This window comes from Hyperolius riggenbachi, chromosome 5 (assembly GCF_040937935.1).
Source record: "Hyperolius riggenbachi isolate aHypRig1 chromosome 5, aHypRig1.pri, whole genome shotgun sequence".
Lineage (NCBI taxonomy): Eukaryota > Metazoa > Chordata > Amphibia > Anura > Hyperoliidae > Hyperolius > Hyperolius riggenbachi.
This window is the reverse complement of record NC_090650.1, coordinates 357,397,515-357,414,746: the sequence shown is the minus strand read 5'-3', so window position 1 is coordinate 357,414,746 and position 17,232 is coordinate 357,397,515. Positions and strand designations below refer to the sequence as shown.

The window sequence follows — 17,232 nt, the reverse complement described above, 5'->3', positions numbered from 1 at the left end:
TGTGTGTGTACAGTGTGTGTGTGTGTACAGTGTGTGTGTGTATACAGTGTGTGTGTGTGTGTGTGTGTGTGTGTGTGTGTGTGTGTGTGTGTGTGTGTGTGTGTGTGTGTGTGTGTGTCTGTGTCTGTGTGCGTGGGGGGATCCCCGAGATTTGAAAATTTTCCGAAGGGTTCCTCGGGTCAAAAAAGGGTGAGAAAGGCTGGTATAGCTCCTGTCAGATAGGCATTGCAACTCATCATGATGAGCGACAACATGATGGATAATTACACAGACTGACTGTCCCAAATGCAGTATGTGTATTACATGCCCAGCCCTAAAAAATATCATGATTAACACTAAGCTAAATGAAATGTAAAATGTTTTAGATAATTGCCAAAGGGGGAAGTATAGTAAGAATGCTGATAAGTCCACTTAGAGGACAAATCAATCAGTGTTTCACATTTTGCATCAACAAGTCGAGTCCCCTAAATGTCATCTCCTTGGAAGACAGAAGACAGAGGATTCATTTGCTGGGTTGTCTTATGTTTAGCTTTGACATACATCACATTGCTTAATTAATTTAAAGAGCAATAACATTTCTGTTACATCTAGTGCATTTCAGGTACTCTACTGAATGTTTATGATATGGTATCAATCATATACATTTAGTTACATTAACAGACCTGAACAAAACAAAACATTCCAACTAATAGTAAGATTGCTTTCCAATCAGCCTTAAAGTGAACCCGAGGTGAGAGTTGTATGGAGGCTGCCATATTAATTTCCTTTTAAATAATACCAGTTCCTTTTAAACAATACCAATTACCAATAATTTTCAACCATTTTTTTTTGCAATCAATTTTCTTTTTGATATAGAATTCAATACAGGTTATTGTATTGAATTCAATAAAAAAAAAAAAAAGTGTTTGCTACGAGATGTTGATGACGCTGTGTGACCCTGGTGTCATCAACGCCGATCGACAGGGGACATGTGATCGCCGAGGGAGAAGCAAAATCCGTCAAGGGACATTGAAGTAGGCACTGGGGAAGCTATCAGAGATACGCAACGAGGGATCAGCACACTAATGGTGAGTATAAGACCCAGATGTATAGCCAGGTATAGTTAGCCAGATGTGCAGCTAGGTATAGTTAGCCAGATGTGCAGCCAGGTATATAGTGAGCCGTGAGCCAGGTGTTTAGCCAGATATATAGTGAGCCAGGTGTTTAACCAGACATATAGTGAGCCAGGTGTTTAGCCAGATTTATAAGTAGCCACATGTCCCCCACCTCCTGATCCTCTCCCCCCTCCCTTCCCGTCTCAGCCCATTGAGTAAATAGATCAACTCCCCCGAGGGCTCTTTCCAACGACCTGCTGCAACAGCACTTCCTGTTTCATCACCAAGTCTCGTTCTCTGTACAGTTACATTACGAGACTTGGTGACGTCACCAAGCCTTGTAATGTAAATGTTCAGAGACCGGGACTTCGGAGAGGGAGGAGGGTGTGCGTCGCAGCAGTCGCTGGAGAGAGCCCTCGGTTAAGTAGATCTATTTACTTAACGGGCTGAGACGTGGGGAGAGAGGATCGGGATGGGGGGAGATCGGGAGGGGGGGGGAGGAGGGGGATAGGCCACCCGCACGCTGAACAGAAGGGGGATCCCCCGCCTGCACAGCCACCGCATACAAGGGGGAACCCCCGCACGCACGCATTCTCTGCCCGCCGATCTGCTGCCCAGGGATTCTCCAGGGTGGCTGCAAGCTGGGGTAGCACAGATCGCTACCAACAGCGTGCTGACAGGCATCCAGCCATCCTAAGGAATCCCACTGATGAGAAAAAAATGCAGCCGGCAGGGCAGAGAAACAGGAAATCTCCCCGTCGGCATGGACGAGCTCAGCTTGTCATTAACATTTTTTGCAAGTTTTTGCTGAACGGGGTGGGTACCTATAAACTTGACCTGAGGAAGTGGGTTTTTATCCCTTAAAACGCATTTTAATCAAAGTAAAAAAAAACATTAACCCATTAAAGGTTTGTGGTTTTTTTTAGCTAAACCCATCTCTTCTCTCCTTTTAGATAGTACTTAAAAGGAACCCAATGAGAGAGACATATGGGGGCTGCAATATGTACAGGAGGTCCCCCACTGACCTTCCGTTCTGGGAGATTGGAAGTTGAATTTGTTTGTAAATGGAGTCCTGTGTTTAAAGAGAAACTCCAACCTAGAATTGAACTTTATCCCAATCAGTAGCTGATACCCCCTTTTACATGAGAAATATAATGATTTTCACAAACAGACCATCAGGGGGCGCTGTGTGACTGATTTTGTGCTGAAACCCCTCCCACAAGAAGCTCTGAGTACCGCGGTACTCTGGGCAAACTGCCACAATGTAACAATGTTCACAGACAGGGAATAGCTGCTTACAGCTGTCTCTAACAGCCAAAACAACTAGGAGCAGCTACATAACCTGCCCACAATAAAAATGTCACCATGTAATAAATGTCAGAATGCAAATCAGGGAGAGGAAAGATTTCACAATGAACAAACACTGACTAAATCATTTATACATAATTATGGTAAAAAATGAAGCACTTTTTTTACTACATTATTTTCACTGGAGTTCCTCTTTAACATTGCTGAAACAATGTGCATGTTACCTAGGCAACGGGAGTTGCATTTATTATGCAACGCATAGTACGTCAGTGTTCTAAATACCAGTAACACTGCTGTGCACTATGTACACATGGTGATTTTACCATCCTTACATGAACATGCCCTACAAACATGCCTAAACCAAATATTAACCAGTGTCAATTACACTGGCACTTTTAAAATTGGAAATAGTTTGTGGAAATTGTAGAGCTTTGGATAACATACTTTGCCATTGCTTTATATAAGCTATTCCAGCACTATAGACAGTACTGTTTCCAGTAACCTACCATAGTGAAAAGACGATCTGCAGGTTACTTTACTATGTATTTTTACCTTGCACACCTTGAGCAGATGTTGAGTGTGACTTTTGCTTGAGGCTCAATGGTGTAATTGCTGCGTCCTTGGCTAAACTTGCTGCCAGATGGCATCACGCTGGTAACACCTTCCATTCGCAGATCATCAAGGTCTTCTAAAATACAAATAGTCAACATTATATTATTATAATGTACTATTAAAGGCATCTTCTTTTAATATTGATGTACTGTATAGTACTGCCAAATTGCATGACCTTTCTGTTCCAACCTTAAAGCAGAACTACTGTCATAATTTCCCCTCTGCATCAATATATTAGCCAATAGCCACACTTCCGTTTTCTAAGAATGAACATGTTTTTAAGCACCTGAATGGGTTAATAGGTTTCCTTTTATTTTCTCCTGGAAGTCTATCAGTCATTGAAGTGTACAATGCTAAGTTGCAGCTCCGAGCTTTCCAAATGCCAAGTGCAAGAGATTAGGTTTGAATTAAAGCAGAAAGCTTATTTGTGCAAGCTACAAAGATAGCAAACTGCACATATGGAAAATAGAAGTGTCCCGCTTACACATTAAACTGGATAATAGATTATTGTGCAAGATGGCAGTGTCCAGTACAAGCTAACTGTGACAAGGGGATAATCGTGATTTTTTTTTTAACATAGATGAGATTACTTTTAGGACAAAGACAGGTAGAGGATAATAATACTATGTAGTGGGTAAGAAGTTGGGAGCACAGAATTTCAATCGTATGTTATGCCAGACGGTAATTTGGTTTCAAAGGAAGATTAAAAAACTCTAATTTCTTCTGCACGTACATTTTTGGAAACTTTGCATTTGTTTGCATTACAATGCATGCGTTTTGCCACAGTAGCTAAGGACTGTCAATGAGAAAATGCAAACAAAGGGCAAAAATATGCTGTACTTAAGTGTGAATGATTCCACTGACTTACATTGGTTTTAAGTACAAATGAGAATTCACATGCAAAAAAAAGCAAGCGATGTGTGAACCCTGCCTCAGTGAAAGGTTAGCATTTTTTTGATTTAAGTTTCTACTTTGGATTCAAGGATAATTCCAGGACATATTATATATACACACAAGTGTCCACCCAATTATATTAGTTATTGCAATGAATATTTAGCTGTAATTCAACTCATCAGTTCCCCTTGTTTCCTTCTAACACCTACACATATTTGAGTCAAGTTGTAGCCTTGAAAACATTTTCAGCGAATAGGTTTTGAAGGCTTAAAACCCAATGACCCTTTACGGAGCCCCCCTTTACACACCAGAACCCAAATGAAGGGCACCAAAACCAAACCAAATACATCCATTCTAGAGTCACAGAACGAAACTTATTATTGCAGAAGACAACCAATTCTACAACTAATCTGTGCATAAGAAAAGGGATTATTTCTCCATTGCCAAAGGATTTCAATTCTGCGCATTCATTTCCCTAAATAACTTTTCAACACCTTAAACTCCTTACTACCTCGCAATTTCTTCTGACAACAATCGTCTTATAATCCAAAGATTCTACAACGTAATTCACCTACAAAACTGACATACAGACACAAGCTTCACTCTGTAATGCTGTCTGCCTGTCACTCGCTCTTAATTCCTCTTCTTGAACAGGTTATTTTCTCCTTCCCTAACTGAACAGCAACCTTTTCACTACTTTCCAGTTCCCATCTGCCTACCTGTGTACTGGACCGCATTCTTTCTAAAATCACTTCCTAACCTTTCTCCTACTGGAAATTTCGCATTCCCCAGTCAAACAGTTATAATACTGACACTCTCTGGACACCACAGCCTTTTCCACAGTCCTGTCTTGGCCCTTTTTTTCATGTACTTCACGGTGGCTTAGTGGTTAGTGCTCTCGCCTTGCAGTGCTGGGTCCCCATTCGAATCCCAGCCAGGTCAACATCTGCAAGGAGTTTGTATGTTCTCCTTGTGTCTGTGTGGGTTTCCTCCGTGCATCCCAGTTTCCTCTCACATCCCAAGAACATACAGATAACTTAATTGGTTTCCCCCTAAAATTGGCCCTAGACTACGATACATGCACTACAGGATACATACATAGACATGAGTTTGGTATTGATTTAATTGTGAGCCCCTCTGAAGGACAATTACTGACAAGACAATGTATTCTGTACAGCACTGCGGAAGATGTCAGCGCTATATAAATACTAAATAATAATAATAATAATGTACTATTTGATTGGCATATCCATTTAGAACTGTTTCACTATATATCTACTAACTCCTTGTTTCATCCCCTTTAGTGCGGGTTCTGCTCTTATCATTCCATTGACCCACCCCTTACCAAAATTACCAGTATTTCTCTGTATTCATCCTCCTCTATATTTCTTTTATTTAAGCATGGCTGATCACTTTGATCTGATTTCCAGACTCCTTAACTTCCAGTGGTGTAGCAGCATGGAATGCAGACGTTGAGATCACACTGGAGCCCCTAGCGCACTAGGGACCCTTCCTTAAACCAAATCTGAAGATAAACTTAGGAGATGAAGAATTCGATGGGTAGTATGGATAATAAATAGAGCATTAGTAGCAAAGAAAAAATATATTGTTTTCCAGTACAGGAAGAATTAAAAAGAAGAGTTTAAAAAAAAAAAAAAACTTTAGTTATCTATGCAAAAAGAGTTTCTCTGAGCTAGTCAACCAACTTGGTCGAACTCAGTCCTGTTTTCTGAAGCGCTTAGACAGCTGGAGATAAGGTTTTACTGCAGGAAAGTTCAAAGGCTCATTAGCCCTGCTCTATTTTACAGCTTAAAGGGACTCAAAGCTGAACAATTAAAAATATTTTATACATACTTGGATTCCTCCAGCCCCATGCATTCTGATGGCTCCCACGCCACCGTCCTCCGCTGCCCGCAGCTTCCAGAACGAGGTCCTGTCACGGACGTCAGGCGCGGCCAGCTACGTAGGAGAAGCGTGCCCTCTACATATCGCTCCATCGGCTACTGGAGTGATACGCAAACAGCGCACTTCTCTTACGTTAGACTGGCTCCGACTGACGTAAGTGACAGGACCCGGTTCCCGAAGCTGCAGGCAGCGGACGACGACGGTGGGGGAGCAATCAGAGTGGATGGGACTGTAGAAAGCCCCATGTATGTATAAAATCTTTTTAATTTTTCAGCTCTGGTATACTTTAAGAGTGTGGGTTCTAACCTGCAATTGAGACAGTTTGATGCAATAGTATAAATAAAGCTATATTACTAAAAATAAAAAAATGTGGGACTTTGTTACTAATGTTCTCTTTATTATCTGTACTACACATACAATGTATTCTCTCAAATGTTTATTTTCACTTCAGATTTGCTTTAACTGCTGTAGTAGCTCCTCCTTAGTAATATGCTGGTAAGTCAACTGTGTTGAGACCACCGATGACCACGTTATAACACACTGCTACTCGCATTCTGTGCACCAGTAGCAAATGCACGAAAACGTGTTTGTGCATGCGTTGTATAGTGTAAATGAGCCCTAAACTGCGATACACCTATCCTCAGTGGTGTAGCTATAAGGGAGCAGTGCTTTTCAGCGCTGCTAGATTTGGCCGCAGCCGGTGCCTCCATAGACTTCAATAATATTATTGAATATTATATATAGGAATCATTCCTATTGAAGCGCTCAGTGAGTAACGTCGGCTCCGTCAGGAGACGGAGCCGAAGTTGCTTAAAAACATAATAATTCGGCCTCCAGCAATCGCTGGAAGCCGAATTATTTCATTCCCCCACTATCCATGTCGGCCTGGAGGGGGAATAGTAATTAAATCGGCCCGGACTTGTGCAGAAGCAGGATCAGCTATATACCGCTGTATCCTGCGCCCAAGTCTACCGGCGCCGATTTCAAATGTACTCAGCTATATAAAGACAGTTGCCCTAGAGCAAGCTGTGCACTGGGAGGCCTTCCCTTTCTTCCCTAGCACTGCATTACAGTATACATAATGGTCACATGATAAAGAGTGCCAAAACCTGATCTATCCTGCAGTTCTGAGACAGGAAAAAGCATTACAAGTAGAATATTATGTTAATGATTACCACTATCCAAAGCACAAACAAGTTATCACTACCACTATATCCACAAAGAAGATCTAATTCAGAGACTGAAGGGGGAGCCTATTTGGACCCTTCGGTCCAAGGCCTAGGTGCAGCCGCACTACATCCCCGATTGCCTATGCTCCCATGACCAGGAACCGAAGGAGACAGAAGAAACTGCAAGGGTGCCAAGAGAGCAACACGAAGTATCTGCACATGCAAGCCTTTGTATATATGCATTGCTCTTCCTGTATAACTTTCAGCCACAGGTTTTCTTTAAGAACTTTGTGGATTGTGGATAATCAAAGATTTCATATAACACAAAACAACACAAAGGTTTCAAACGCTAATGCTTACCGCTGCATAAAGGCAAAGTAAATCAGCTCGGGAAGTCCATACACAAAAGAGAAAGGAACTAATTGAAAGTGCAAACATACGCCCACAAGGAAACCTCTATGGGCTATTGCTACTGGTGCTTTCATTGTCTATCACCGCGAATGAATAAAGACACCTCGTGATTGATTGCTTCATAATTTGACAAAGTTGCAAATGCACAAGTCTCTTACAAAAGCAGCTAAGGTAGCATTCTTTATACCCACTGTAGAAAACGTGAGATCTATAGATGTCGCCAAGTTGAAATGAATGAAAAATTTTGTACCGAGCTGTGGCAATAAAATAAAGTATAACTTCACTTTGAAGATACAAAGAGAAAAGCAAATGTCGGAGCCTCTATTCACATATATAAGCTATCCCTTGGACCAGTGCCCTCTGCTTCTATATATGAATGCCTCACGACCACATCACCTTGGTAACCTATCGCCATGCATCATGAGTGCCCTCTTCTCAACGTGGCTGAACAAGGAATCTTTTGGCAATACCAGTTTCCCATGCTTCTGTATCAATTGAAATGACCTGGCTTTTTGACAGGCCTGTTTAATTATGAATAGGCCTGGGACTTCTCTAAGACCTGATGATCCCATTACTTTCCATTTACACTTAAAAAAAAGGATATAAAAAACATTTTTTCCCTTAATCTTTTCATTACCATTTTTAACCAGTTGGTATATTTCAACAGATTAATTTTAAAAGTGCACTGTGTGAGATGTTTCTGCTCTCTCTGAAGGACCCCCAGGCACCTCTTAAACCCATGATTAGCTCAGAAAGTTGTGTTCCACGTAGAGAGGATGCAAATAACAATCCTGAGACCTTTCTGTACGTAGACAGCCGGAGAAAAGATAATCCTGCTTCGAGACAGAGAGATATGCTAAGGACATGTACAGTTACTATTTGGCTGGCACTTTGGTGTTTCTATGGATTCTGGATTCCAAAACTGACATATTAAGCAATTACCGTAAAAAACAAAAGAAGCTGTAATTTACGGATGACTTTGAAGAAATGCTGACAAAAAATATTGTCCACTTCATGGTTGCAAGACAGAAAAACAAAGACAGATGCGTTACTGAAAGGATATGAATGAGGTTTTCAAAGGGGATTTCCAGGAAAAAGGAGTCCTCTGTCTGATGTGGTCCCCTATGTACAGTAAAAAGTGGGTCTTTGCTATCTTGTATAGCATTTAGTGACAATACAGGACCATCTGTTCCACTCATGAGCATAATCTTTGTTTATCGTAACTTTTGGATTACAAGGGCATCAGCTAGTGACCTAGAATCTCTTTCCTCCAATGTGATACATAAAATTATCATCCTTGAAAAAAATCTGTGAAATTCTTGTTTACCGGAATATAATGGGCACTGGTGCCGTAAAGAAGTGGGAGGGATCTTCTGAATCTGGGCATGGAGGGATCAGTGAAAATGTGCATATTAGGAGGATTGTTTGCTCATCAATTGTAGCAAGTGGCAATATTATGCAGATGATGGGTCATACCACTTTTGTGCAGCAGCATGTAGTCATTAGAAGGTCATCAGCATGGTTGTCATGACAAGAAATGCTTGGAGGCCAAGGAGTTTGTCTCTTGAGAGTAAGACAAGTGTGGTGTAGCCGAGGAAGTCTGGACTGGGTTTAGTGTGGTGGATTCAATGCACAGGAATAGTATTCCTGACATACGTTTGGTATGCATATTTGATCACCTAAACTTAACCCACAACCTTAACCCCCTCTGATGCTTAGCCCTAACCTACCCCACTAACATTAAACCTCTTCCTGATGGCTTATCCAAATCTCTCCAGTGTTAAAACCTTCCAGATGCCCAACTCTGACCTCCCATCCAATGTGAACCCTGTACTGATGCTTAACCTTCTAACCCTAACAACTAAAGCTATCCTCTCTCCAACCTACTACCTACTACTAACCTTTCTAAGCTATCCCTAGTCATAATCAATAACCATGATTGACACTCACCAATCATTGTCTTCCCTCTGCTCCCCAGTACACCAACCATCCAGCGATAAATTATTTGTTTAGTGCGGCAGTTTATCTATTGTATCATGCTCTGCTGTGAGCAACGTAACGGTTTCTGTGTTTGTTGCTAGTTAGTGGCATCGATGTACTAAACTGATGCGGACCCAATCACTCTAAAGGTGGCCACACACCAGACAATTTAGAATTTCTAAGAATAATCAGTTTTTCTGATTGATTGTAACATTTCACAAATCTGACCAGTGCATCTCTCTCTCTCTCTTTTTCTCACACACACACACTCAATTTTTCCCCAACTATGGAAGATAAAAAAATTAAAATGCTGAAAAGAATGACTTGGGTCTATAATTGAAGAAATTGACAATCTGTTCTACACTGTTCAATATACATTAAAAAAAATTAAAACAAAAAAGATAGAGGAAACAACCATGAGCACTATATACAGTAGTGTAGTAGGTTAATGTACCACAATAAAACAATTATGTCGAGTGGAGTAATAATCACAAACCTGAACCCACTCAGGTTGAGAAGTTTCTCTGTGCAGTAAAGAAAGGGGTAACATCCCTCCACTGAGGTTGGACAAACCACAGCAAAAACTGATTTATCAGAGGCCAACAGGAATACATTCAGAACCGTTAAAGAGAGGGACAGTGGTGGACTTGCCACCCGTCTAATGACTCAACAGTCAGTTTCAAATTAGGGACTTTTATTGATCACTTATAAAAATTCCAAAACTGATGTGTTTTGCAGGATGTAACCTGCTTCCTCAGGAGTATTCGCAAATAGATCAGTGAGGGTTTGGCCCCTTTGTAAGCTCATAAAATTTAATCTGAAAAATCCACCACTCCAGATAATCTTAAAAAAAAATAATAATAACAAATAAATTCAGATTTCTTAAACAAAAATGATGGGTTATCAGAATAATTTCAAAGCTTTTTTTTAATCGAATTGCCATCAAATTAGGATCATTTTATCATACTGTGTGTGGCCACCTTTAGCAGAGGTCCTTATTTCTCAAAATGTCTTCAAATGGAAAAAAAAATACATTTTCTATAAGTAAGAAATATGTTCCCTTCACAGGCAAATACAAAAAAAAGTAGCATAAGCCGTAAATGTCGTTATGGACTTATCTTTTCTTTTACATTGTATTTTTGGTTACATATGATCCAATACCATTAACACATATGAGAGACATTCTGTGCAGCAATATCACACACACACACAAACACAAGATTTTCCATATTTGAAAACTTGCCCAGAACTTCTTTTATGAGCTTTCCAGCTGCTGGTGTATCTCATACAAGATTTAAGTGCTAACTTGAGACCTGCAGAAGGCAGGTGTTAAAGCGGACCCAAACCAAACAATTTTTTAATTCAAAATATTTAGTTGCACCACTTTGACATATACAAAGATAAATAAACACTCCTTCAAGCCTATGAGCATTTCAGTGCATGCTTTTCACCCTCCTCTTTTCATAACTAGGGTTATTCAGGTGGCAGCCATTAGCAGTTCCTCCTTTGCCGGACACCTCCTACTCCACCAGTTCACCAGATTCTGTCCCGGCAATATGAAAGAAAGGGAGAGGTTCCTCCAAAAAATGTAAAGTATTTTATATTTGTCATCATGCAGCTGAAAAAAAGCTGCTATTTATTAATATAATTAAGAAAATAGATTTTATTTCTGAAATCTTGTATTATTAATTTGGGTCCACATTAATTGCATAACCCATAAGTGCTCCCGCCACATTACAAATGTTTTTTTTATTTGCATATTAAATGAATTACAAAAAAGGCATATTCATCTGTAGAGATGGTCAACAAGATGCAAAACAAATTATGCAGATTTATACAAAGTTTGTATGCAAATGTATGCAGCTTGAAAATGCACTAATCAATCCTGCATCAACTCAGAGTTATTTGCATCTCACTGACCAACACTAATCTATGGTGGACAGAATGAATGGTCGGCACTGAATATATAGGATACAACTTAATATTTATTCCTGCATATAAAGCATTCCAATGTTTTTTCTTTCTCTTACATCTAAACACAATACTTTGCATTATTCTGAACAAAGACTTTACCACTCATTTGACTCTAACCACGGTATCTTGAACTTTTCAGACAATATCCATCATTTTCTCTTTTCTGCTTATTTCTATCCAACCAATCCTCTGTTCAACTGCTAGATATACGTTTTGGCATCTTCCCTGTATATTTTTGTGTATAGGTTTATTTTTTATAAAATTAACAATTTAATTGTTCCTGTTTTTGCCCTCGTTATCGGGAACAGGAGAAAAGGGCCCGAGCTGAGGATGGATGAAAAGGGCGTTTTTATATAGACTTAAATGCAATTATTGTTAATACGGCAAAAAAAGCAGAAAAAAGGGCGACCGATAAACATCGTTAACAACATTAGAACATTACAGTTTTTGAAGTATGTTATCGTTTTAGAAGCTTGCAACGTTATAGTTTTTGTCATTATTTCGTTTGTATGTTGATTTGACGTTATCAAAGATATTATCGTTTCTATGTGTAAAAGGGTGTTTCTGCAAAGGGAGTGGTTAGGCACCACCAGGGGGAGTGGTTAGGCAACACCCTGTCGGCGGTGAGTTTTAGGCAACACCAGGGGGGTTGGCTAGGGTTAGGCACCACTGGGGGGAAGGGGGATAAGGTTAGGCACCACTGGGGGGGTTAGGGTTAGGTTTATTTGCCACCAGGGGAGTGGTTAGTTTTAGGCACCACCAGGGCAGGGTTCTGTGTGAGAGTATGGTTGGGTTAAGCTGTATTGTTGAATTACGTAACGATTTTTAACGTTAATATCTTTTCGTTATCTCCCATCTGTTTTTAAAACTGTATTTACCGTTAACCAAGTTTGACAATGATATTTATCTCTGGTAAGATATAGTTATCCACCGGCGCCATTTCTTTATGCAGCCGCGCCATTTTTCCTGCCGCCTTTTTTTCCTGCACGCCTTATTACCTGATTATTTCTGATCCATGCTAGAACTCTGTCCTCAGAAGAGGTGCACTACTGCAGTGTTTATCCTTATAAATCAATCAATTTGCTAGTTAGGTTGCAAATAACTGTTTTCTTGGTATAAAGGGAAGGTTCAAGCAAAATAAAAAAAAGGAGTTTCACTTACCTGGGGCTTCTACCAGCCCCATGCAGCCATCCTGTGCCCTCGTAGTCACTCACTGCTGCTCCAGTCCCCCGCTGGCAGCTTGCCGACCTCGGAGGTCGGTGGGCCGCATTGCGTAAATTTTTACGCATTCCCGCTCATGCAGGAACATTAACACATACATTTTTACGCGTCACTGGTTCAATGCGTAAATTGTTACGCATTGAACCAGTAATGTGTAAAAATGTGTGTGTTAATGTTCCTGCACTAGCGGGACTGCATAAAAATGTACGCAATGCGGCCCGCCAACCTCCGAGGTCGGCAAGCTGCCAGCGGGGGACTGGAGCAGCAGTGAGTGACTATGAGGGCACAGGATGGCTGCATGGGGCTGGTAGAAGCCCCAGGTAAGTGAAACTCCTTTTTTTATTTTGCTTGGACCTTCCCTTTAAGAATAGCTAGATCCAAGGTCTTTTCACCTAGCTTTAATCTGGAGAGTGGTGGCAGCAAAATAGCAGATTTCCAGCACAAAATCAATAATTTTTACAGATTGCACATACAACCGTGATTGTATTATGTATGGGCACATCATCCAAACCTAAACATTTACTTTGCTCACAGTGCGTTTGCCTTCAGAAGCCCCTAATGGATGCGGCCCCAATGGCAACTGTGGCATAGTAAGACAGGTTGACAGGTGGCATCACATTGGTACCATTCTATTCTAAACCACTATCCTCTTGCTTTGCAAGTCACTTTCATTCTGCAGTAAATTGATATGCTGCACGCATTCAATGGTGGACAGGCCCATTTGCAGCAAGTGATCCAATACAATTTCACATTTAAATCCAATTAATGGTTTGTGATAGCGTTGGGCTCCCATTCACTGAAGCACAAGACGGGTCGATCAATGACATGCGCTCTGCTTTGTGTTGTATAGATCAGAGGAAAAATAGGAGCAATTCATTGCATCTCTTAATCTATTTGCTGTCTACTCAACCACACACATTAAAATGTGAGAAGGCACCCTGATACTATTGGATTACTTAACCATTCCCATTTCTTCTGCTCTGGTGCAGCCCACACACAGGCTTTCCAAACACAATTCAGGATAAGCTTCAAGCACTGCTGTACTTCCCAGAATCAGCAGATAAATACAACACTCCTTCCGAGAATCAGATGATAAATATCAAAATGGTCATTATTCATAGTGCTATTATGAGAAGGAATATCTCTGAGAACTCTATTTCAGTGCTGAACTTTCTCAGTAATACACTACACTCCTTACTTCTCAACTCAAAATTCATCCATTACAGCAGAAAAGCATTAGTGCCCCCTGGTGGCAAATTTTTTATTTCTCAAAGTGACAATACAGTAAAAGAAGCACAACGGAACCGTTCTAGGTCAAGTCTCACATGAATTTACAGTACATACCATTTCTAGATTATTGTACAGGTCTTCTTTAGTGTATTTAAGATACGCAGTAATATACCATAGTTTCTCTTTTAATAAAATGTTATTTATTATTTTAGGTTATGTGCAGTAGCTGTTGCTACTGTGATAGTGTTATCTGTGCATAGAGTATACTGTTATGATCTGTCATGATCATATTTTGTTATAGGTATCTTTTGTTCTTTTTGTTACTTTAGCTAGGTGACTTGGGGCCACTTTCACTAAACATCTGTGAAGATGCTGTGCACAGGGCGAGCAAGACAATTTCACTGTTACTCACACTAAGTACATTGTGCGCTTTACTGCAACTTACATCACCTAGGTAACGAGCATTAAGCTACCATATTTGCATCTGTTACCTTAGTAACCCTAGCATTAACTAAGTAACGCAGGTTGTGCTAATTGTGCACTACATAGTCGGCATAAATAATTGGTAAAACTGCTGTGAGCTCTATGAACATGGCAACTTTACCAATGTTTAGTGAATATCGCCCCTGGTAGCATTTACAGTATGTTGCTCCTCTCTCTGTTTGGCTGGTTTGCCAATTCAATTTTACCCAGTATTTATTTACTTATAATTAATTATACCAAACTCTCCTGTTGACCTCTTGTTGACTAACCTTAACTTCCCTTCCTTAAAGCGACACTGAAATGAAAAAAAAACCCATGATATAATGTATGTGTAGTACGGATAATTAATAGAACAATAGTAGCAAAGAAAAAAAAAAAAAGAGTCTCATTTTTATTTTCATTTATATACCGGTAGCTTTTTTTTTTTTTAATAATATTTCATCATTCTCTAAGATTTGCAGTTTACATACTACACATATGTATTTTACCTACTTCAGCTGCACGGGCGTGAGTCTCACGCCCGTGGCTGGTGCTGCTGCAGCCGCAGAGTTGCGAGACTCCCGTTTGTGCAGTTTGTGGGGCTGCACGTGTGATCGTGCCAGTGGAAGCCCACAATTGCGATGGACCGGGCGTCAGGGGGTGATGTATGCTAATTGGAAGTAAATAATGTGCGAGGATATCTTGTAGCTGTCATACTCACCGCCATTCTGCTCATCTTCTGGGTTGTAAGGGCGCACACTGGTAACGTTACATGCCTTTGTCTCAGCGTGTCACACCTTATGGCGTCTTTCCACGCAGTCATACGTGTACATTCTTTGCGGCTTTTTGTAATGGTTGTCCACGTGTACGCGGATGTTCGTTCGTGTCTGTGCGGAAGAGTGTTTGTTGGCAGAAGTTTGTGATTGCGCATGCGGAAGTTGCGAAATTGGCGGCAGACACCTTCCAGCCAGTATATAACCCAGTGTCTCCAGATAGCAAGTGCTGCTAGTTCGCTTCAGCTTGGTTAGCCTGTTACCTTGTGTTCTGGCCCACCTGTATCCTGACTGATTCATGTGTTTGACCCCGGCTTGTTATTGGACCTTGCTAATCTGATTGTCTTCTGTGTCTGACCTTGGCTTGTTTCTGGATTACGTTCTGATCTCCGCCTGCCCCGACCTCTGGCTTGTCTCTCCAATTACAACTGAACTCCACCTGCCTCAACCCGTAGCCTGTTCTTCATTACGTCTCCTGTCATATCCTACGGTACTCTGGTTTCCAACTCACTAAACTCTACGTTGCAGTGTTCCCTGTTCTCGAACCCTCTGTTAGGGTGACCTGGGTGTGCAACCTGGTGGGCACTAGGCAGCAAAGTCTAACGACCCTTGTGGGACGCTCTGGTGAAGACCCGTGGTCACTTAGACTCTGCACCCTAGGAATCCCTCATCTCAGTGGGAAGGTCAACAGTACACTAGAAGATTTAACAGTGGCCAAATAATAAAATTACACCTACATACATAAGGGACAAAACATTTCTTAATATAAATGTCAAGAGGGTATAATATTATTAAAGTATGTGCTTGAAATTAGTGATGGATGTAAAACTGAAAAAATACACCTTTATTTCCAAATAAAATATTGTCACCATACATTGTACTAGGGACATAATTTAAAGGATTCAATAACCAGGACAAATGGGCAAATAAAATGTGTGGTTTTTATCCACAGTTTTACGTTTTATTTTAAAACCATACAGGCCGAAAATTGAGAAATAATGATTTTTTTTGTAATTTTTCTCTTATTATTCCAATTAATATGCATTTAGAACAAAATACTTAGTATAATGTACCACCCAAAGAAATTCTAATTGGTGGCAAAAAAAACAAGGTATAGATCATTTTGTTGCAGTAAGTAGTGATAAAGTTATTGGGGAATGAAAGGGAGAAGTGCTGAAATGTGAAAATTCCTCTCCTCCATAAGGTGAAAACAACCCATGGGCTGAAGTGGTTAAATTATAAAACAGAGCAGAGCTAATGACGCTTTGAACTTTCCTGTAGTAAAACCTTAAACAATATAAAAGCAGTGAGAGACAGGTTGAGGTAAGTGCTTCAGAAAACAGCACTGTAGCTGACCAAGCTTGATCGGAGAGCTCAGAGAAGCTCTTTTGCATTGATAACAACAAAAGAGGAGCTGTCAGCCATACTATCTTGGAAAAAAACAACACATATATAAGTAGATAAATACTTGCTCTACTTACATCACATGTATTGCACTGTCCACGTTTTGAGTTTAGTAATTTTTCTATAATAAAAAAGAGAAAATCCTTCTAAGGATTCTCCATCATGAAGCCAATCTTGATGTAATTTCCTCCCTTACTCTCCTCTGCCTGATTGTGTATGCATTGCCTGCCCTCCACCCAGTCTTCAGGCATTCCCACCCAGCTCTGCAATAGAAAGTGCATTGTCTCAGCATGAGAAATATTGGCCAACCAGAGAGGAACAAAGGTGTGGGAAGGGGAAAACGGGGGAACAGGCTTCAGCCAATCAGGCTGCATTAGTTAAGTCTGAGAGGAAAGTAAAGAAGCAAAAAAAGACAAACCAGTATGCCCTGCATCTTCCTTTGTTCAGCAATATACCAAATAAGAGTCAGGTAAACTGTACACTTTTTGCTGAAATGCAAAAAAAAGCTGAGAAATGTTTTTTTTCCACAATAATGCCTCTTGTACATGGTCTTATTAAATATTATTTGGGAGACACCTATGTCATTTCCCATCAAAAATTACTTGCTGGTTGAATTAAAGTTACTTCAAAGGGAACCTTAATTGAGAAGGATATGGAGGTTAACTTTTAAACAATACCAGTTGCCTGGCAGTCATGCTGATCTCTGACTGCAGTAGTGGCTGAGTGACACACATGAAACAAGCATGCATCTAATCCAGTCTGATTTCAGTCAGAGCCCCTGATCTGCATGCTTGT

At 40.5% G+C, this 17,232-nt stretch overlaps 1 protein-coding gene across 3 annotated transcripts in view; it reads right to left on the bottom strand.

Moving 5' to 3' along the window:
- Nucleotides 1–17,232, bottom strand: part of C5H8orf34 (chromosome 5 C8orf34 homolog) — a 245,957-nt gene that overhangs the window by 111,326 nt on the left and 117,399 nt on the right. For 2 of the 3 annotated variants that reach the window (XM_068237471.1, XM_068237474.1), the window contains exon 8: nucleotides 2,955–3,090. In XM_068237471.1, coding sequence (XP_068093572.1) covers nucleotides 2,955–3,090 — 136 coding nt within the window. The remainder of the gene's footprint in view (nucleotides 1–2,954; nucleotides 3,091–17,232) is intronic. The other variant, XM_068237473.1, reaches the window with a different exon arrangement.